Source organism: Dermacentor albipictus, chromosome 7 (genome assembly GCF_038994185.2).
Source record: "Dermacentor albipictus isolate Rhodes 1998 colony chromosome 7, USDA_Dalb.pri_finalv2, whole genome shotgun sequence".
Classification (NCBI taxonomy): Eukaryota; Metazoa; Arthropoda; class Arachnida; order Ixodida; family Ixodidae; genus Dermacentor; species Dermacentor albipictus.
Genome location: NC_091827.1, coordinates 108,213,200 through 108,233,243, shown reverse-complemented (window position 1 = coordinate 108,233,243; position 20,044 = coordinate 108,213,200). Strand labels below are relative to the sequence as shown.

At 48.5% G+C, this 20,044-nt stretch overlaps 1 protein-coding gene across 1 annotated transcript; it reads left to right on the top strand.

Annotated features, from left to right (window-relative positions):
* The first annotated feature begins 14,934 nt into the window (after positions 1-14,934).
* LOC139047889 (uncharacterized) lies at positions 14,935-19,262 on the top strand. Its single transcript, XM_070522064.1, has 5 exons — positions 14,935-15,091; positions 17,904-18,151; positions 18,232-18,291; positions 18,390-18,653; positions 18,876-19,262. The coding sequence occupies exons 1-5, from the start codon at positions 14,935-14,937 to the stop codon at positions 19,260-19,262; spliced, it is 1,116 nt and encodes a 371-aa protein (XP_070378165.1).
* Positions 19,263-20,044: the final 782 nt, after the last annotated feature.

Sequence of the window (20,044 nt, the reverse complement as noted above, 5' to 3'; positions counted from 1 at the left end):
CTTATGGTTATTCTATACGTGTACCTTTTGTAGTTATGCAAATTGCTTATCAATGATATTGCTACGAAAAAGCCACCATAGTGGGGCTGGAGTGAAGAGGAGGAAGACGACGTGGACCCGCTTAATATAGCGTCGCCATTTTGGCCTTCCGTTAGCTTCCTCTAAATAAATTGTACATAGCATTGGGCTACAGCTGCACGTAACATTAATTTGGTGGAGGTGGACGTTCCCCGTACCCGTCATGGAGCTTCGCAGCGGTCGCAATGGCCACAGTGAAACTTCGGCCCCTGCTGGCGGCACTTCATCTACGCAACCGTCTCCGCCTGCAGCCCCGACCTACGTCGCCGTTCCCCCCCCCCCCCCCCCCCTCGGGATCATGACTGGCTCCGCTTATACGAACGTGTCAGCATCAGTCACAGGTGGGATCCGACTAATATGCTTGCGAAGGTTATTTTCTACCTAGACGGAGCTCCACTTGCATGGTTCCAGAGTCACGAAGAGGAGATCTTGAGCTCGGATCTCTTCAAAGAGAAGCTCTGTGACCTTTTTGGCAATCCGTTCGGTCGCCAAGTCAATGCCAAAAAAACCCTTGCCACACATGTACAGACGTCACTACGTGTCGACCGAGTCCTACGTCTTGGCCCTTTGTGCCAAGGCTGACCCGGCCATGTCTCAGCACGTGAACGTTAATCACGTCCTCAAAGGCATTGCTGATCACGCCTTCAGTTTACTGGTGTTTACGAACGTCGCCAGCATCGATATGATCCTCAAAGAGTGCCGCCGTCTCGAGCATGCTAAAAGCCGCCGCGTATGCCAGTACATCACGTGACTTCCCAACACAGCCGTTACGTCACCCTGTGACGACCTCTTCCACCAGCCGTCGCGATGTGACAACTTGACCCCCATCATTCGTCGTCAGGTCAGAGCGGCACAACCGGCGGCCCCTTCAGTTATCCATCAGTTATGCAGGATTATTAAACTTCTTTATTCATCATTGTTAAACACATTGTCTTGCGATTTCTGTACAGCCATAAACACAGCTCTCTGTATTGGTAGTATCACTCTCTTCTCCTTCCATGTTGAATGCGCACGCCTATTCTCTGGCAAGTGGTTATATAGTCGGCATCCATATTTATAGTGCACTGAACTCGTTCGGCGTTTCGTCAAGCTTTTTGAACTTATTAGGAATGCCTATCCAAATATCCGAAGTAGACTGTTTCGTGATGCTCTTCAAAGTACGCATTTCCCGTTACTCGTGGTGTTCGTCAAGAGTGTCCCATATCCCAAGTACGCCTTGTGCTCAGTCTTGAGCCATTTCGGCGCTCAGTACTGAGAGCCCCTTACGCGTGCGGTCTCCCACTTCCTGGCAGCGGTGCTGTTATAGTGACAGCCTTCGCCGATGACACCACATTGTACCTCAGGAATGAAGATAGCTTATCCCGTAGTCTTCGAATTTTCACTTATCACGGAAATATTTCTGGTACTGTGCTATATTTTTCAAAATATCCTTTTTGGTTCATTGGTTTTCCACAGAAAGGCCTAATTTCACTTTCCCGTCCTAAAAAAAAAACATTTTTTTTCATATTTTAGGCCTTGATTAGACCTATCATGGCATATCATACTCTGTGTGGCTCTCAATTCTTGAATATTTAAGGTGAAATATTCAGGATGTTCAGGGGTCTCATTTACCGTTAGAAAAAAGGTACCTAAAACAGTCGGTATTTGGCGGCCGACTGTAATACCTTTGTTATGTTCTACAGCCACCATTACGAGTTACTAGGTGCTTGCAGTCCCTTCTTGGTTCCTTCTTCTGGTTGGGCAGTACAGAACTGGTTTGTCGCGCGCCGCTTTGCCTACCGCGCTCTCGCGGTGCGTTCGCGCTCCTATCCGTGTCTGCCCGCTGCCGCCTGCTTCGTCTGCGACTTCTGCTCTACCTGTTACCCCGTGATCAGTGTCTGCGCGCGAACTCGCCTGCTGTTTCCTTAGCACGAGCATTTGTTACACGTTACGGCGCGTACATATAAATCGTGACCCAAAGAGGTAAACGCACCTGCATTTCACTCTACGGCAGTGGTATTTTATGGCCAGGTACAACAGGTATGTCCTGATGTACACGTTCTCGAAAACCGGGTTGAAGGTACAATGCCAGCATTACTGCTTCCACTGGTTGCCCCAGCGTGCCACGCACGTTTTGATAATGTGTCATGGCATGCGATAACGACGTAATTTCTGCCTACTCACCTATGCGGCTTCATTTGGCCTCAAGGGTGGCAAGTGCTTTCAACACGGGATAGGCTAGCGCGGTGGGGTGAAGTACGATCTTCTAAAAATTATATTATGTAAATCAAAATTCAATTTGTTGCAGTCACTGTAATTTGCCTTTCTCTCTTAAATGCAACAAATTTGATTCAAATCGGTTCAGCGGTTTCCTCATAAAAGTATTCTTGTGTTTCAGATGTATTTGAGCAGCGGCATTGGAGATAGACCCGAGGTAAAGGTTCTTAAACAGTGGGTCAAGCCGGTTCTATAGGAAACTCATCAAACAGAAGCCTAACGGATTCACAAGCCCATGACCACCATGTCGCAGAAATAAAAAAGAACGCTCAAGAAAGATACATTCAACGGACGCTTCGCAGGAGCGGTTATCTCGGCCAGACGTCTCTTCTGAATGCCGACGCGCTGTCTGGCCAAGTGTCCAGCAAAATCGTCGACTCATTGTTACTAGAGGAAGTAGTTAGCCGTCTTGATGACAATTCTTATACATAGGCACACTCATTTCCATGTACCGAGGGTAAGCGACACTTTTAGGTTGCGTTTGTTTTTATTGTGTTTTCTTTAGTTGTGTTTCATGACATACCTCATGGCCCGATTTTCGAAATCTTTTCGGCTGATACACCACGTGGTGGCAAAAAAAAAAACAGAAACTGAACGAAATGCACTCAATTCCTGGCTATGGTTAGAGGCCAGCGAGGACCAAGAGATGTTTTCGGTGTGCTGTCGACAAAGTAAACGCAGGCAGCAACAACGTGGCGCTAGGCAGATCCAAGGACCAGAGCCAGATGATGCAGGAAAGCAAGCAAGCCTAGTGGAACATGTTCGTCGCCTTTGCCAACGCGTAGTAGATGCAGGAGCCTACAATTTCATGCTGCAAGCAAGAAGCATTCAGTGTCAGACGCTCACTGAAGACCAAAACAAACACAAATGAGAAGCGGACGCTGCAGCGAATAAATACCAGCAAGAGGATGAAGCATACCGCTATGCAAAAAGATTCATTGAGTGATTGATGTGTGAAGTAAGGTGTAAACTTTCCTAATAACTTTTTTGCTTTTCTATAAATGCCCCATCAAAATGTCTAAACTTGCGTCAGAACATTCTATATTTCCTTTATCGCAGAATAGTAAGGCAGGGTTTTTTCTTATTCGTCTTTCATAGCCTGATTCTCGCATTCTATAGTTGCCTTCTTTTCAGCTTTTTTTTTTCATTTCTGTTCTGCTGATGAATAAGCATTCAGAGCGTGGCATTAGCCACTCAAAATGCGTTTACAGATTACATCAGCTGCTGGCGGAACCGCGCTTCCCAGGCGTCCCCTCAACTATCCCCTCAACTATCACAGCGATCGTTGGGCCTTAGACACATCAGGGTACACGGGTGTAGGCGTGTCATTGTAATCTCACAGAAACGACTAAAATTAGCATTATGGTTAGCCATTCATAGCAAAAAGCATTGTAGCAAGCCCCAGGGGAGCCTGTCAATAAAGTAGAATGCATTATTGCCGCAAGTTCAGGTAAATTACGGCGAAAAGAAATGTAGAATGTTCTGACGCAAGTTTAGACATTTCGCTGGGGCACATATAGAAAAGCAAGAAAGTCATTGGGAAAGCTTTCATCATAAAAGCATTTGGGAACGATTACCACATCTTACACATGTTGCTCGCGTCAGATGGTTAGATTGTCTGTCCAACTTTTCTTTTCTGCAGCTCATTGTCCTAGATGGGCACAGGCACGGACACTTACACATACAAGAGGAGAAAGAAAAACAGCACCATGGCTCCATCTTGACCCGCTGAATATGCAAACAGCAGTGCGTGTTCTGAATCGAAAAAAGTTTAAATTTGCCCCAGGTTAGAATAAAAGTCAATGTCTGGCAGGGCAAAGAGCCATGCCTGCAAGGCCCGACGATCGCTGTGATAGTGACAGCCTGGGGAGCGTGGTTGCGCCCGCAGCTGATGTAATTTGTAAACGCATTTTGAGTGACTATGCCACGCTGTGAATGCTTATTTATCAGCAGAACAGAAATGAAAAAAAAAAAAGCTCAAAAGAAGCCAACTATAGAATGCGAGAATCAGACTATGAAGGACGAAGAAGAAAAACCCTGCCTTACCATTCGGCATTAACCATTGCGTCTTTTTTAGTTACTACTAATTTCAGAACACCCCTAAAGGGCCCCCGAAGGGGTATTACTCACGGGGAAAGATACATGAAATGATGCGAGTTTTGCGCCTTACAGAATTCAGTTATACAGAACTATGGCATCCAGCAAAATATATAGATAAAAAAATATGTAATACATTCATCATCGTCATCACCATCGTCATCGTCAGACTGGTTACAACCACTGCAGGGCAAAGGCCTCTCCTCCAACTACCCCCGTCATGTGCTGACTGTCGCCATGTTTTCCCTGCAAACTTCTTAATCTCTTCCGTCCACCTAACTTTCTGCCGCCCCCTGCTACGCTTCCCTTCTGTTGCAATCCAGTCGCAACACCTAATGTCCATCGGTTATCTTCCTTGCCTTTTCTTATCTTCATTGCCTTTTCTTAATTTACACTAAGATGTCATTATTTCCAATTTGTTCCCTCCCCAATCTGCTCTCTTCTAATCCTCTCAGTGTTACAACCATCATTCTTCTTTTCATAGCACGTTTCGTCATCCTCAATTTAAGTAGAACCCTTTTCGTAAGCCTCCTAGTTTCTGCCCTGTAGATGAGTATTGGTAAGACACAGCTTTTATACACTTTTCTCTTGAGGGATAATGGCAACCTGCTGCTCGTGATCTGAGAATGCCTATCAAACGCACCCCACCTCATTCTTATTCTTCTGAGTATTTTATTTTTATGATCGCGATCCGCCGTGACTACCTGCCCTAAGTAGATGTATTCGCTTATTACTTCCAATGCCTCGCTACCTATCGTAAATTACTGTTCTCTTCCGAGTCTGCTAAGCAATACTTTAGGTCTCTGCCAATTCCCTTCAAACCCACCCTTCTGCTTGGCCCTTCCAGGTCATTGAGCATGCTTTGCAAATGGTCCCCTGAGTTACTAAGCATTGCAACATCATCAGCGGATCGCAACCTACAAAGGTATTCTGCAGTAACTCTTTGCCCCAATTCTTCCCAATGCAGGTCTCTGAATACCCCTTGTAAACACGCTGTGAATAGCATTGGAGAGATCGTATTTCCCTGCCTGACGCCTTTCTTTATTGGTATTTTGTTGGTTTCTTTAATTGAGGTCTATGGTGGCTGTGGAGCCACTGTAGACATCTTTCAGTATTTTCACATACGGCTCGTCTACACCTTGATTCCATTATGCCTCTATGGCTGCTTAGGTTTCGACTGAATCAAGCTCTTTCTCGTAATCAATGAAAGCTCTTTATAATCGTTGGTTACATTATGCACATTTCTCTATCACCTGATTGAAAGTGTGATTATGGTATATTGTTGAGTAGCCATTACGAAATCATGCCTAGTCCTTTGGTTCACAGTAGCGATACCGTGAAAGACAAAACTAGTGTTTCATTGGGCGAACTTGTGGCCTCAAAAACAGGCTACCCTCAAAGAACGGTGACAGTGGGGAACACAGTCGGTGATCTTCGAAAAACTGATCAGCGGGTCAAGTGCGTCGGCTTTTTTATATCAGTCATCGAATGTTCCAGAGTAATCGCTGTGACCCGGATACCTTCCACAAAATTCTACACCATTCGCGTAGCGCATACATGCAATCAGATTACATAGGTTCGGCGACAACAGACACCGGACAACAGCATCGATAACATTCTAGAAACGTCCGATACCTGTAGATGCGGCCGGCGCTGAGCGATAACATTTCGTGGATGGTAAAAGCACTCACCCATAAAAGATAAACGAGTTCACGTGTCAATTCCACCCTCTGAACAAGCATGGTCCCGATGCTGCAAACAGGAGAGTGAAACACAAAGGGATACATGTTAAATAAAGTAACAACGAAGAAATAAAAATCCAAAGTCCAAAGGTGAAACGGTTTATGACGCACAACATGAACTAGTTCAGGTCGTGAGCGGCGCCGCTGTGAATGCGAAATGCCGCCTGGCACGACCTCATATTCCAGTTCACCAACATGTCGGATGACCTTGTAGGGTCCAAAATGGCGTCGCAATAGTTTCTCACTGAGTCTTCCGTCGACGTATAGACGAGCGCACGCCAAGTTTCGCCCGAGACGCCAGCGCTCGTTTCTCCCCTGGCGGCACGGTTTCCCCTCCCCCGGGTGTTTGCTTCCGCCGGTTCCCTTCGCTCGCGCTGAGCCAGAGGAGGCCAGGCTGAGCGCGCACTGCACGCGAGAAGGCTTTTGTTGTGCCGCATCGTATGTGCTGACGATTTTTCCGGCGGCACATACGATGTCGTTTCCAATTACCTGCTCAGCGTCCCTTACAAGGTTAAGCAGACGCTGCCCTTTCGCCGCATTGCAGCCATAAAAATAATCGTCAAGCGTACCGATCTTCTTAAAGGCAAATATAGCGTGTGCAGTTTGTTTCACACTAAGGGGAAAACTCGGAACGTATTGCATCGCGATGCGGCAAGCAATGGAGTCGTGCGGCGGGAGCAGCTCGAGCAGGCGCACACGCTTGAGGGGCGGTGTCGTGATCTGCGTCGTCTGCTACGGCGGCGCGCGCTGGCCGCATTTTCGGGAAGCGTGGTACTGTCACGGGCAGTGCACCGATTTCATCGGTACTGCGGGAACTGAGCTGATATTCTTTACTAAACGTTGTACGTCGCCACACTCTGATCCTTCATTGGCGCTAATGGAGTTCCACAAACTTCTTTTGACAACATGGTTCATTTGTTCTTTCGAAGGGCCGGAGTACTGAGCGTGTGCACGTATATTTCTTCACTGTGTGTGCTACCGTAATGAGCAGCGACAAAACGCACCAAGATGTGCGCGCAACGTGCTCAGTCTTTGTTTGACTCGAAAGGAAAACAAAGCACTCAACAATGGGAGTCGAACACGGTGAAACAAACGGACACGATTAAATGAACGTTTTAGGTTCAGACAATGAGCTGGAAGTGATTTTTCTCGATAATCATTCGCTACACCAGACAGACCGTGCCCGCCGTTGGGGAATTGGACACGTCACGCTCGGAACTTCAGTTAGTATCTCGTCATGTCCCCAGCGGCAGCGATGACAGCGCTCATCCTGGAAGGCAGTGAAGTGTACAATGACTTGATCAGGGATGTGTTCATTCGCTGCACGTCTCAGTCACTGACGATGGTGGATCGAAGCCTATCCTCGGGCGACTGATAGAGGGGATGTTGCGCCAGCGATACTTTCAACGAGCCCCATACATTTTAAATGATGTTGGCGCCCGGGGATTGAGGCGGCCGCTCCAAGAGAGTGACTGCGCGCTCTTCTAGCAGTTCTTGCACAGCACGAGCAGTGTGGATCGGCGTCCTATCGCGTTAGAATATATAGTCGCCTTCCAGAAACGGGCCGTCAAGAATGTATGGAATCAGTACGTCGTCTATGACTGCCATGCAGCGATGAACTTACATTCGAAGCGTATCAGTGGGCGTCGCGCAACGCTTAGCAAAGAATACCGGCTCCTTTCACGCAGTAACGATGTGATCAGCGCCCTGCACCTGACAGTAGAACGTTTCTCGACAATGCGGCCAGCGTGCGCCACCATAGCAGACGACGCCGTTCAAGATCCCGCCCCTCGAGCATCTGCGCGAGCTGCAGCGCTTCGAGTTTTCCCCTAAATGTGAGAGAGACTGTACACCGCCCTTCGAAGGAAATGTCCACGCGCACACACCGCGCGCGGCGCGAAACGTGCCCAAACACGCGCAGTGCAGGAGGCAATCAAGGCGGCGCGAACGAGAGATGGGAGAGGGGTACCACCGCTAATAGAATTTTGCTCCGCATGCGGTGCTCTCAACGCCGGCGCAGCAGCGCCGCTCTCGGTGCCGTTCTTGTCTATTGGGGTCCAAACCCAAACACAGTCGCCAGGCTACTACTGGATGTAGCGTTGTGGGAGGTTGTAGTGTCGGCTGTCGGCACGCTGCTGGTTCTTGATCCGTACGTGGGCGAGCTGTCGGTCTTCATCGGCGCGCTGAAGATAGGTAGCGACGTCAATGTTCTCTTCGTCGGTCACGTGCGGCAGCAAGGCGTCGAGAGTCGCCGTCGGGTTCCTGCCGTAAACCAACTTGAACAGCGTCATCTGTGTTGTTTCTGCACCCCCGTGTTCTGAGCGAAGGTTACGTACGGCAGGACCACATCCCTCGTCTTGTGCTCGACTTCGACGTACATTGTTAGCATGTCAGCGAGGGTCTTGTTCAGGCGCACCGTGAGACCATTCGTATGTGGGTGGTAGGGAGTTGTCTTCCTGTGGTTGGTCTGAGTGTATTTTAGAATGGCTAGGGTGAGCTCTGCTGCAAAAGCCGTTCCTCTGTCGGTAATGAGGACTTCTGTAGCACCATGTCGCAGCACGACGTTCTCAGACACTCATGCGCGTCGGTTTTAATATATCAGTCATCGAATGTTCCCGAGTAATCGCTGGGACCCGCATACCTTCCACAAAGTTCTAAGCCATATGCGTCGCGCATACATGCAATCAGATTACACAAGGTTCGGCGACAACAGACAGCGTATGGAAGCATCGATAACATTCTAGAATCTTCCCATACATGTTGACGCGTCCTGCGCTGAGCGATAACATTTCGTGGACGGTAAAAGTGCTCACCCGTAAAAGATAAACAAGTTCACTTGTCCATATCTTGGCGTTCTTCCAAGATTCCGGTATGCTGGAGGTCATGAGGCATTGCGTTGCAGTTTTTTTAAAACAATCTGCCCGCCATCCTTCAACAAGTCTGCTGTTAACTGATCCTCCCCGCTGCCTTACCGATTTGCATAGCTCCCAAGGCTTTAATTACTTCTTACCTTAATTACTCATTGTCGTGGGCGTAACTGGTACTGTATAAATCTCTATTGAACTCGCCAGCCACTCGAACAATCTCATCTATATTAGTAATGATATGGCCGGCTTTGTCTTTTTAGGCATACACATGTTTCTTCACTATAAGTAGTTTCTTGTCGACTGCTTTTAGGCTTCCTGCAGCACTGAGGGCAGGTTCAATGTTTCCATATTATACTTTCTTATATCAGCTGTCTTACGCTTGTGGAAAAACTTGCAATTTTCTGCCAGTTCTATTCTAGCTGTAGGGTTAGATGCTTTCATACATTGGCGTTTTTTAATCAGCTTCTTCGTCTCGTGCGATAGCTGACTGGTATTCTGTCTAACGAAGTTACCAGGAACTTCTATTGCGCACTCCTTAATGATGCCCATAAGACTGTCGTTCATCGCTTCAACACTAATGTCCTCTTCCTGAGTTAAAGCCGAATATCTGTTCCGTAGCTTGATCCAGAATTGCTCTTTTTTCCCTCTTACCACTAACTCATTGATCGGCTTTCTATGTACCAGTTTCTTCCGTTGCCTCCTCACGTCTGAGCTATTTCGAGTTCTTAGCATCATATGGTCTCTGCCAGGGTTAGCGCAGAGTACGAGGTCTATTTCGTTCCTTGTCTCACCATTCGGGCTAATGCACGTCCACTTTCGGCTATCCCGCTTGCGGAAGAAGGTATTCGTTGCCGCTTATTATTCTGTTCTGCAAACCCTACTAATAACACACCCCTGCTTTTCCTAGAACCTTTTGCCATATTCCTCGACTGACTTGTCTCCAGCCTGCTTCTTGCCTACCCTAGTATTGAAGTCACCCATCAGTATAGTGCATTTTGTCTTATCTTTACCCATTGCCGATTCAACGTCTTCATAGAGGTCTTCGACTTTCTGGTCATCGCGACAGGATGTAGAGGCGTAGACTTGTACAACCTTCAATTTGTACTTCTTATTAAGTTTCACAAGACCTACCACCATCTCGGTATTGCTATAGTGTTCCTGTATGTTACCAGCTATATCCTTATTAACCAGGAATCTTACTCCACTTCTAGTCGCTCCGCAAAGCCCCGGTAGCACAGGACGGGCCCGCTTTTTAGCATTGTATATGCTTCCTTTGCCCTCCTAACCTCACTGAGCCCTTTTATATCCCACTCACTGCCCGATAATTCCTCCAACAGCATTGCTGGACTCGCCTCACTAGATAGCGATCTAGCGTTAAACATTGCCAGGTTCATATTCCTATGGACTCCTTTCCGGGCCTGGATATTCTTAGCAACCTCTGCTGCGTCACAGGTCTGACCACCGCCATGAGCAGTTGCTTCGCAGCTGCTGGTGACTGAGGGCAGGGGTTTGATTCTTTTATTTGTAGAGGAGGCCGTGGGCAAGTACTGCACCATGGTTGCCAATCCTGTTCTGGTGAGGGAGCGCGTTACAGTTTCTGGCCACCGGGATCAGGTCGCACTCCAGGCCTGTTTATGCAATTTTATCAACCCACCGATTCTTGTTTTTATACCGGTGAAAGATTGCACAGCTCCGGGATTCGAACCACGGTCACCTTGCACGCGAGGTGGATGCTATACCTCCACGCCACCGCTGCACCCATAATTACCCATAATAAAATACATTAGGCAAGGGAAAATTAGGCGAAAACACAATATTTACTGAGAAAACACAAATAAAGGGCATTGAATAGATGCAATATACAAGGAAAAGAACTAAAACAAGGTATACCTTGGAAAATGCGTAAGTTGTCAACATAACAAATGCGTAATCCATATCAATACACCTTTACAATGTAAACGCGTCTTTTAAACAAATTATCACAACACGCATAGGCGGAAACCTTTCATTTTTCCTGGGAAAGGACCAGGTTTTCGAACCCACCATGTTGCCGTGACGAGGTCACGTTCTAGTTGCGCGCCCTTCGTATTCGACACAGTGCACGTCGTACCGTGGTATTGTTCAGCAACAACAGGTAGGGATCTTCGTGGCATGGGTAGCCGGTTGGACCCGGCTCGCATGCCCCACGCACATGAGGTGTCACGCGAGAAGAAAGAAGAAGACGGTTCGAGGCCAGTTTGAGAAGGCGACTGCCGGAGATTTCTTCACCACCGCAGTGACTTTTAGCTTTGGGCACAACTTCGCCCTTAACAAATGTCGTTGTTTTATTAACATCGTTACATTTCTGGTAGAAGTACGGTGTATGAGGCGAAGCCCCAAGAACGGAAGTCAGCATAGCCCCGACCACCAGCGAGTCCATCCCGTGGAACTGACACCTGTACACCAGCGGACCAGCCGCCGTCTTCGAGGCGAATCGTCCGAATTCAGCCCTCTTCTCCTCACGCCAAGGGAAACTTAGAGAACGGACGCTGCCCCAATGAGTAGCCAGGTAACACCGGAACCGCTGGTCTTAAGCCAACCTCAAAAGCCGCCCACATTCCATGGCGACTCGTTCGAAGACGCGGGAGGCTGGTTGGAACTGTTCAATAAAGTGGCGAGCTTTAATGAATGGAATGAGAGACAGAATCTCCGTAACGTATATTTCGGTTTGGAGGACTTCGCCAAAACTTGGTATGAAAACCACGAACCCTGTTTGTCCTCTTGGGTGGAATTTCGACGACAACTGCTACACTGATCGCAAAGAAAAGACGGAAATTGCACTGCGAGCTTGCAACCAGCTCACAAACGAGTACGTGGCGATGTACATCGAGGACATGTCCCGCCTGTTCAAGTGCGCTGATCCAAACATGAGTGAAGATAAGAAGCTGCGTCATCTCATACGGGGAGTAAAGCAGGGATTATTCGCAGTTCTCGTACGCAACCCACCACTATTGGTCGCCGAGTTCAGATACGAAGCAACGACCATCTAAACATCGCTGGAACAGCAGGCTCGGCAATACAACGGTCAGGCAAGCTGTGCACCTGCCCATGTCCTCTCTGGAGGCGTGCCAAATGACCTTGAAGCCCTGCGGGAGCTCATCCGGTCAGTGATAAGGGAAGAGCTCAACAAGTTGCAGGCACCTCAGACTCCAACTGCACTATATATCGTCGACATCGTCCGGGATGAAATGAGGCAGGTCATACGGGATACAGAGCGTGAGCCACAACCAATGCGGCGCACCCCAACGTACGCCGACATACTCAAGCAAACCGCGGGACGCAGTAGTGGAGCAGTAGCGATGGCCGTTGCCTACCCGCCGACAGTACGCAGTGCACTCCTCTGCTGGAACCACCGGCTGCCTATCCGTCTTTAGCACGTAGTGCACCTCGTTTTGTGGAACAAAGGCCCCGGAAAAGTGACGTCTGGCATGACCACAAGCGCAGGCCTCTGTCTTTTCACTGCGGAGAAGCGGGTCACTTGTATAGGTTCTGCCCGTACTGTCAAGCTTAATTAAGGGGTTTTCCCTTAAGTTCACCATGCTCCCGAAACGGTGAATGGCTAGCGAAGATTAAAGAATACTCGTCCACATGCCAAAGTCCCATTACTCCTCGCGAACATGAACCACTGTCACGCTCGCCCATGCGCTACCAATCGCCTAACCCAAGCGCGTCTCCAAGATTGCCTAGGCGTCGTTCACCCCGCCCACACCAGGAAAACTGAAGCAAGCGACCTTTGGAAGGGAGGCCGCTATTAACCAGAGTTACGAAAACTCCCCAACGCAGTTCCAGTACGACGACGAGATAATTCTATTAAACAGATGCCAACAGTTGACAGCAGGTGCTTAGTCGACACCGATGCTGATTATTCGGTAATAATCATCAAGATGGCGCAGCACCTAACAAGTTGTGACGCAGTGGATTGGACAGCAGATACACATGGCAGGCGATCATCTTATTACGCCCCTTGGATAATGCACCGCAAGACTTACGATAAGAGGCTTGACTTACGTTTCTCGCTTTATTGTACTGCCAAAATACTAACGGGAACTTATATTGGGAATTGATTTTCTACAAGCTAACGGCGCCATAATACCCTACGTAGGTCCAGCGTATCTTTCGAAAGAACAGTCTATATCTGTGGAATAATTGGAGGAGAGACGTCTTGCTTCACTGCGCTTCTGTTGATGATGATGTAACTGTGCCGCCACACTGCAGTATAATGCTTCTTGTAGAGAATGAAACATTTTAGACCGCGATGGCATACTGGATGGAAACACAGAGCTCCTTTTCAACAAAGGTATTTGAATGGCTCGCGGTGTTGTTCACTCCAAAAGAAACAGATATATGCCCTGAAAAAGAATTTTCCTGACTGCTTCTGCACTTCCTCGAAGGTACGGTGCACGTCTGTTGCAAAGCACAGAATCATAAAAGAGGACGCCACAAGACCAGTATGCCAGCACCCGTATCGAGGTTCCCCAAAACAAAGAGAGATCATCAAGAAGCAAGTAGAGGAGTAGCTTTCAGACGACGTTATTCAGCCTTCAAGCAGTCCATGGGCGTGTCCCGTAGGGCTCGTTAAGAAAAAAGCAAACACACTTCGATTCTGCGTCGACTAACGTAAATTGAACTGCGTAACTCAGCGAGATGTCTACAGCCTTCGGCGTATCGACGATACGTTAGATGGGCTCCGATGTGGAAAGTTTTTCTGCTGTCTGGATCTCTAAGTGCATATTGGCTAACAGAGTTGGATGAGCGGGATCGTGGAAAGACAGCATTCGTAACCCCTGATGAGCTCTACAATATTTAAAGCGCTTCTATTCGGCCTCTGTTCCGCGCCTACAACTGTCCAGCGAACGATAGACACTGTGCTAGCAGGAGTGAAATGGGAGTCGTGCTTAGTGTATTTGAATGATGTGGTCGTATTTTACACCGCATTTGGCCAACATCTACAGCGCCTTCGACTAGTATTAGAGTCTATTCGCGCAGAAGACTTTACAATTAGACGGGAAAAATGTCGATGCGGCTTTGGTGAACTTCGGTTTGTCGGACACGTCATCATTGCTAAAGGCGTCCGGCCAGATCCCGAAAAGAAAGCAGCTCTTGCGAGGTTCCCGACACCCAAAGACAAAAAGTGAATACGACGTCTTTTGGGTTTATGCAAATAATACAGAATATTTTTGGAAAGCTTTTCAAAGATTGCTGAGCCCCTTACAAGGCTAACAAGAGAAGATGAACTTTTCATGTGGAAAAGCGAACAACAAGACGCATATAACGAGTTAAGGAAACGCCTGCAAACTTCTCCAATCCTTGCCCATTTTGATGAGACAGCCAACACTAAATTTCATACCGATGCGAGTAACGTCACCCTCGGTGTCATACTAGTATAGTGGAAGAACGGTCAAGAGAAAGTAATAGCTTATGCCAGCCATGAGCTCTCGAAAGCAGAGGCAAACTACTCAGCAGCCGAGAAACATATGGGCAATATGTAAATTTCGGCCCTACCTCTATGGTAGATCATTCAGAGCAGTCAATTATCACCATTCACTATGCTGGCTGGTGAATCTCAAGGGTGCATCCGGATGACTAGCAAGATGGAGCCTTACGCTTCAAGAGTATTATATTACTGTCGTATACCAATCCAGCAGGAAACACAGCGTTGCCGACTGTTTGTCAGGCGCACCAGTCGAGACAACTATGTCAGAAGAAGAGGATTTCCCGTTCCTTGGCATTGTTGACGCATCACAAATCGCACAGCAACAACGATATGACCCAGAATCGCTTCCACTTATACAACGCCTGTAGGGCATGACAAGGAAGTTCCCGTACAGGCATCACCTATAGGGGTACGCTGCGCCATGAGGGTGGCAGCTTACAGTTACCATCTGGTTTACCGTCTGGTAAATGAACTGGGACCCGAGGATGCCCTCAGCCGCCTGCCCCTGCCTGAGGTGCCTGATGCCGTTTCAGAACCGGCTGAAGTGTTCATGCTGGAGCACGCATGCTCGGAGGCAGGCACGTACCCCAGATTTTTTTTCGGGGGGGGGGGCCACCACCTCCATCATCATCACCACCACCACCACCACCACCACAACCACCACCACTATCATCATCATCATCATCATCATCATCATCATCCTCAGCCTGTTTTATGTCCACTGCAGGACGAAAGCCTCTCCCTGCAATGCGATCTCCAATTACCCCTGTCCTGCGCCAACCGATTGACAACTAGCGCCCGCGAATCTCCTAATTTCATCGCTCCGTCTAGTCTTTTGTCGTACTCGATTGGCTTTTCCTTCTCTTGGTAACTATTTTGTAACCCTGATGGTCCAACGGTTATCTAACCGGCGCATTACATGACCTGCCCAGCTGCATTTTTTCCACTTGATGTCAATTAGAATATCGTCTATACCCGTTCGCTGTCTGATCCAAACCGCTCTTTCTCTCTCTTAACGTTATGCCTAGCAATCTTCGGTCGATCGCTCTTTGCGTGGTCCTTAACTTGCTCTCAAGTCTCTGCCCCATATGTCAGCACTGGCAAAATGCACTGATTGCACACCTTACTTTTCAATAATATTGGTAAGCTTCCAGTCAGGAGCTGGCAATATCTGCCGTATGCGATCCAACCTATTTTTATTGTTCTGTGAATTTCCTTCTCATGATCGGGGTTGCCTGTGATTAATTGGCCTAGGTAAACGTGCTCCTTCAAAGTCTCTAGTGGCCGACTGGCGATCCTGATCTCTTGTTCCTTTGTAGTTGTTGTTGTAGCCTGTGGCACGTGTGGCTCCTACCCACGATGGGGGATTGGCCAAGAAATGGGTGGATTATTCCAAAATAATATAGAGCATAAATTTCCTAATATCTATGCGAATAGCATTGAATAGGGTTGAATTACCGGCTAAAATAAAATCAGGAAGGTGCTATTGAATGAGGAATAATTAATTTAAAAGTAATAAAAAATAGAATTTATCAGGGCATTCGTTTAGATTCTGTAAGGAATGGTTGGACAGCGAAGCATGCATCCCTGTGGTTGAATCCCAAGGTGGACGCCCCGAACAAAAGAATTGCAGTTTTTGTCAAGTCCAGGCCAATTCTTCGAAAAGGTATCTCCAACAATCTTTTTCTTAACGCAGCAAAGCGGCGGCAAGATAGAAGAAAGTGCTGTATCGTCTCCTGTTTCTCACAAAAAGAACAAAGGGGAGAGGGAACCAAACTCGACCTGTATAAATTGAAATTTAAGGAGGGAATGCGGCAGCGTAATTTGGTGAGGCAGACCTCAAGCATCTTTGTGTAACAAGATTCGCTATGCCAGGGAAATGCCAGGTGTTTATAGTCTGGAGAAGCTGTCAAATGTGGGTTCCTGGGTTTCTGTGGCTTTCAAATGTGGTTTCTGTCAAATAGGAGTTTCTGTATCCTGTTCATTACTGTTTCTAAGTGAGACATCGCGACTTCTCTTAGTACTGTATACAGGTCAGCTCAGAATTTTTCCGCTGCTTTTACTATATCTTCGAGATTGCTGATGATATTCCCCTTTTTATCTTTTAGTGCATACATCATGGTTTGTCGTATGCCAGGTTTCTTTTTTACTGATTTCAGGCTGCGTTCCTTTTTTTCGGCTTCTTCAGTGTTTCTCATGTTATAGTTTCGAATATCAGTTATTTTCGCCCTGTTGATCAGTTTTGACAGTTCCGCGAATTGCGTAACGCTGTGTGGCCGCCAGTCCCATACAACCGCGTAGAGCGCAGGACTCTGCGATTCTAGACGTACTGCGCTCACCGCGAAAGGTTAGAAAAACACCCACATAAGCACAGCAGAGAAGTGGCTACGTGAGGCGGTTCGACCGATAACTGTAGAAGCGTCATTCAAAACAAGTAATTGTTCTCCACTTCCGGCGCCGTTTCCTCTACTTCCTTTTTCAATAAAAAGATGTTGATCCATAAATAGTCTCATAAGCAACGCTGAACTTTTTTATTATTCGCTTTTGCTTGCAGTTTGGTTGTTGCCGCCTTGGCTCCCTCCCTTAGTATATCGCTTAATTTATCAACTCCTTGCGATTTTTGTTTCCAGTTGCCAATGTTGCACGAAAAGTGCTATACAGTTCGAAAAACAGACGAGGTAACGGGTGACAGTCATCTTGCTTATGGGTTTAAGGGTTATTGCAGGGTTTCATGATGGACACTCTTTCACATTATTAATTTCTTGCCTTATCTAACCCATATCACGTGTATATGGTTCCGGGCATCTGCCAGCGTCGCGGCGAGCCGTAACTCACGGAAATAATGAAGCAAAGGGAAAAGTTAAACGCAGTTGGCGTTTTCTCCGGCCGCAACTCATTCATGAGAGTACAGACCAGCTGAGGAACAGCCGCATCCCTCTCCTGGTCCCAGGATCAGCCTAAACAAAGAAGGTTGAACTAATAAAAGCAACAGCTATGCGCGTGACGGTTGAATAAATGGTGACAACTGAACGCATCGCGACTTAATCACGCGGGTGCCGAATCTATGAGAAACCTGTCCTTCACATTACAAAAGGTGCCGATAACTACCGCTGTCTAAAAGGAGTGAAAAAGGCAGCATAATGCTGACCAATGAACAGCTGTCAAGTCTCAATATTGATCTGGTGGCGCTTTAGGAATGTGTGAGGAGTGGTGGCGTGGGTGGGGAGGGGGGCGGGGGGGTATGCCATTTAATTTCGGGGGGGGGCCCGGGACCCCCCGGGCCCCCCCCCCTGGGTACGTGCCTGCTCGGAGGTTCTCTCCAGATGTGCGGTACCACACGCAACCAGCCGGGGACCAATCCTGTATGAGGTGGTCAAGGCGGTGGTAAAGGTGGTGGGGATCAAGGTGGTCATGGTGGTTGCGATGAATTGGTTCAGCAGGCCTATAGCGACAAGGACGCCGAGCTGAGCTTGCAGCAGGGCTGCCTGCTATGGGGTTCCCTGGTGGTGATCCCACAAAGCCTCCGCTCCACGGTCCTGCAGTTGCTGCACGCGAGTCATGCTGGCGTGAAAAACACCAAGATGCTGGTCCCGTCCCATGTATCGTGGCCTGGTCCGGACCAGGACATCACTCACATGGTGCAGAGCTGCCAAATCTGCCAGGATCATTACCGGGCCTCACGTCATGCGGAACTCACCCCCTGGCCGTTCTTACATAGATCCTGGTCCCGCCTATATGTGGATTTTGGGGGCCCTTCAAGGACCATTACTTCATGGAGGTACTGGACGCCTTTCCGAAATGGGTGGATGTTCTGCCTGTCACCATTCATCAGCAGGCGCGAGCACTGCAGCTCTACGACAGGTCTTCACCCCCCAGGTGGTGCCGGTCATCATCGTGTCCGACAGTGGTGCAGCTTTTCCCAGCACAAAGTACTTGGACTTGCTGACAAAGAACGGAATCAGCCAGAAGATGGTCACACCAAACCACCCTGTTTCAAACAGCGCAGCCGAGCGGGTGGTGCAAACCATTAGGTACAAGAAGAGCCAGACTGGGAATTGCCGGATGCCGATTGCCCATATTCTGTTTGAGTACCAGACCACGCCCAATGATGTCACTGGCCGTGCCACCTATGAGCTCCTGGTGGGTTGGATGGTCAAGACGCCCTCGGGAGTCCTGCATCCGGATCTCAAATCCACAGTGCACCTGAAGTAGCTGAAGCAGAAGCTGGCTGCTGACCGAGGATGCCGTCTCGGGCCATTGCCGGAGTCGAAAGCTCCAGTTTGGGCCAGGAACCAGCGCCCCATCGCTGCTCATTCGCATGTCAGACGGGGCCACGTGGTACAGACACGCCGACCATGTTAGGCCTCACCTCAAGACCTGGCCGGCACCCTCGACTACCACTTCAGAGTGCTAGCCCACAGGAGGACTAGCGGCAACACCAGTCGCTTCCAGCGGAGCACCGCCAACATCGGAGGTGGCATGGGCTGGCAGTGGTGCGGCGCTCGTTGGGCCGGTGTCGAACCTAGCACCACTCACAAGGCCGACCGCTGCGGACCCTCCGGATGGAGCGAAGCTGGCTCAGGCAGCACCTGGCGTTGCCACAACTGGCCCGTGGAAACCAGTGCCGAGGCAGAGTACTTGACCGCGGAGACCGCCGGACCGTTACTCGCCTGTATAGCAGGCGATCTGGACTCGGCTGGTACGGCGGCAGAGCCCTATGCTCTGAACAAGGACATTTGTGTCTTTTAGGTAAAGAACTGGGGGTAAGGGATGTAACAGGCATTCAGCAGCAGCGGCACCGCAGGAGCTGCTATGTGGACCAAAAAAACTTCACCCTAAATTGCAGGAGCTGATTACGTACGCCTAGCCTGGATGAGCTATTGAAGAATGACTGGCTATCGGAAAGGTGTCATGGAAACTGGCTGCTAGTATCAACGTAGCTTCCGACGTAACCACCCAACAGCTATAAAAGTAGCTCGCCACCGAAGACCTGCTTCACAAGCATTCAGCTAAAGCGGCACCGCAGGAGCTGCCATCCGGACCATAAAAACTTCGCCTTAATTGCAGGTTGGTCTTTTGCATTTTTTTATTTTTTCTGTTAGCCACTGCTGTTGACTGCTCGGTCTGTGACGATCGCAAAAATGACTGACACATGTCTTACATGCAACGAAGAGCTTTCTGAGGATGCAGTGTTCCTCACGTTCTCGGAATGTCATTACATGCATCATATCGGCACATGTTCAGGGGTAAATGAAGCCGCATAGAAAAAAGACAGAAACTGCAAAAAAAGCATGGAAATGCCCACCATGTAAAACACCTAAGGCTCGAAGCAACCAGAGTGGTAAGAATTGAGGTCGGGTAGAGTACTAAGAAGGTTGCATCTGTTCTTCTGCGCTTCGTATCCCGTTCAACCATAGACGCATGGCTTGCAAAAAAAGGACAGCTAAAGCAAACGAAATCTCAAATATTCTTCAATGAAACCTGACAGCACAAAGCAAGACGCTCCTCTGGAAAATGAACAAAACGGCGAA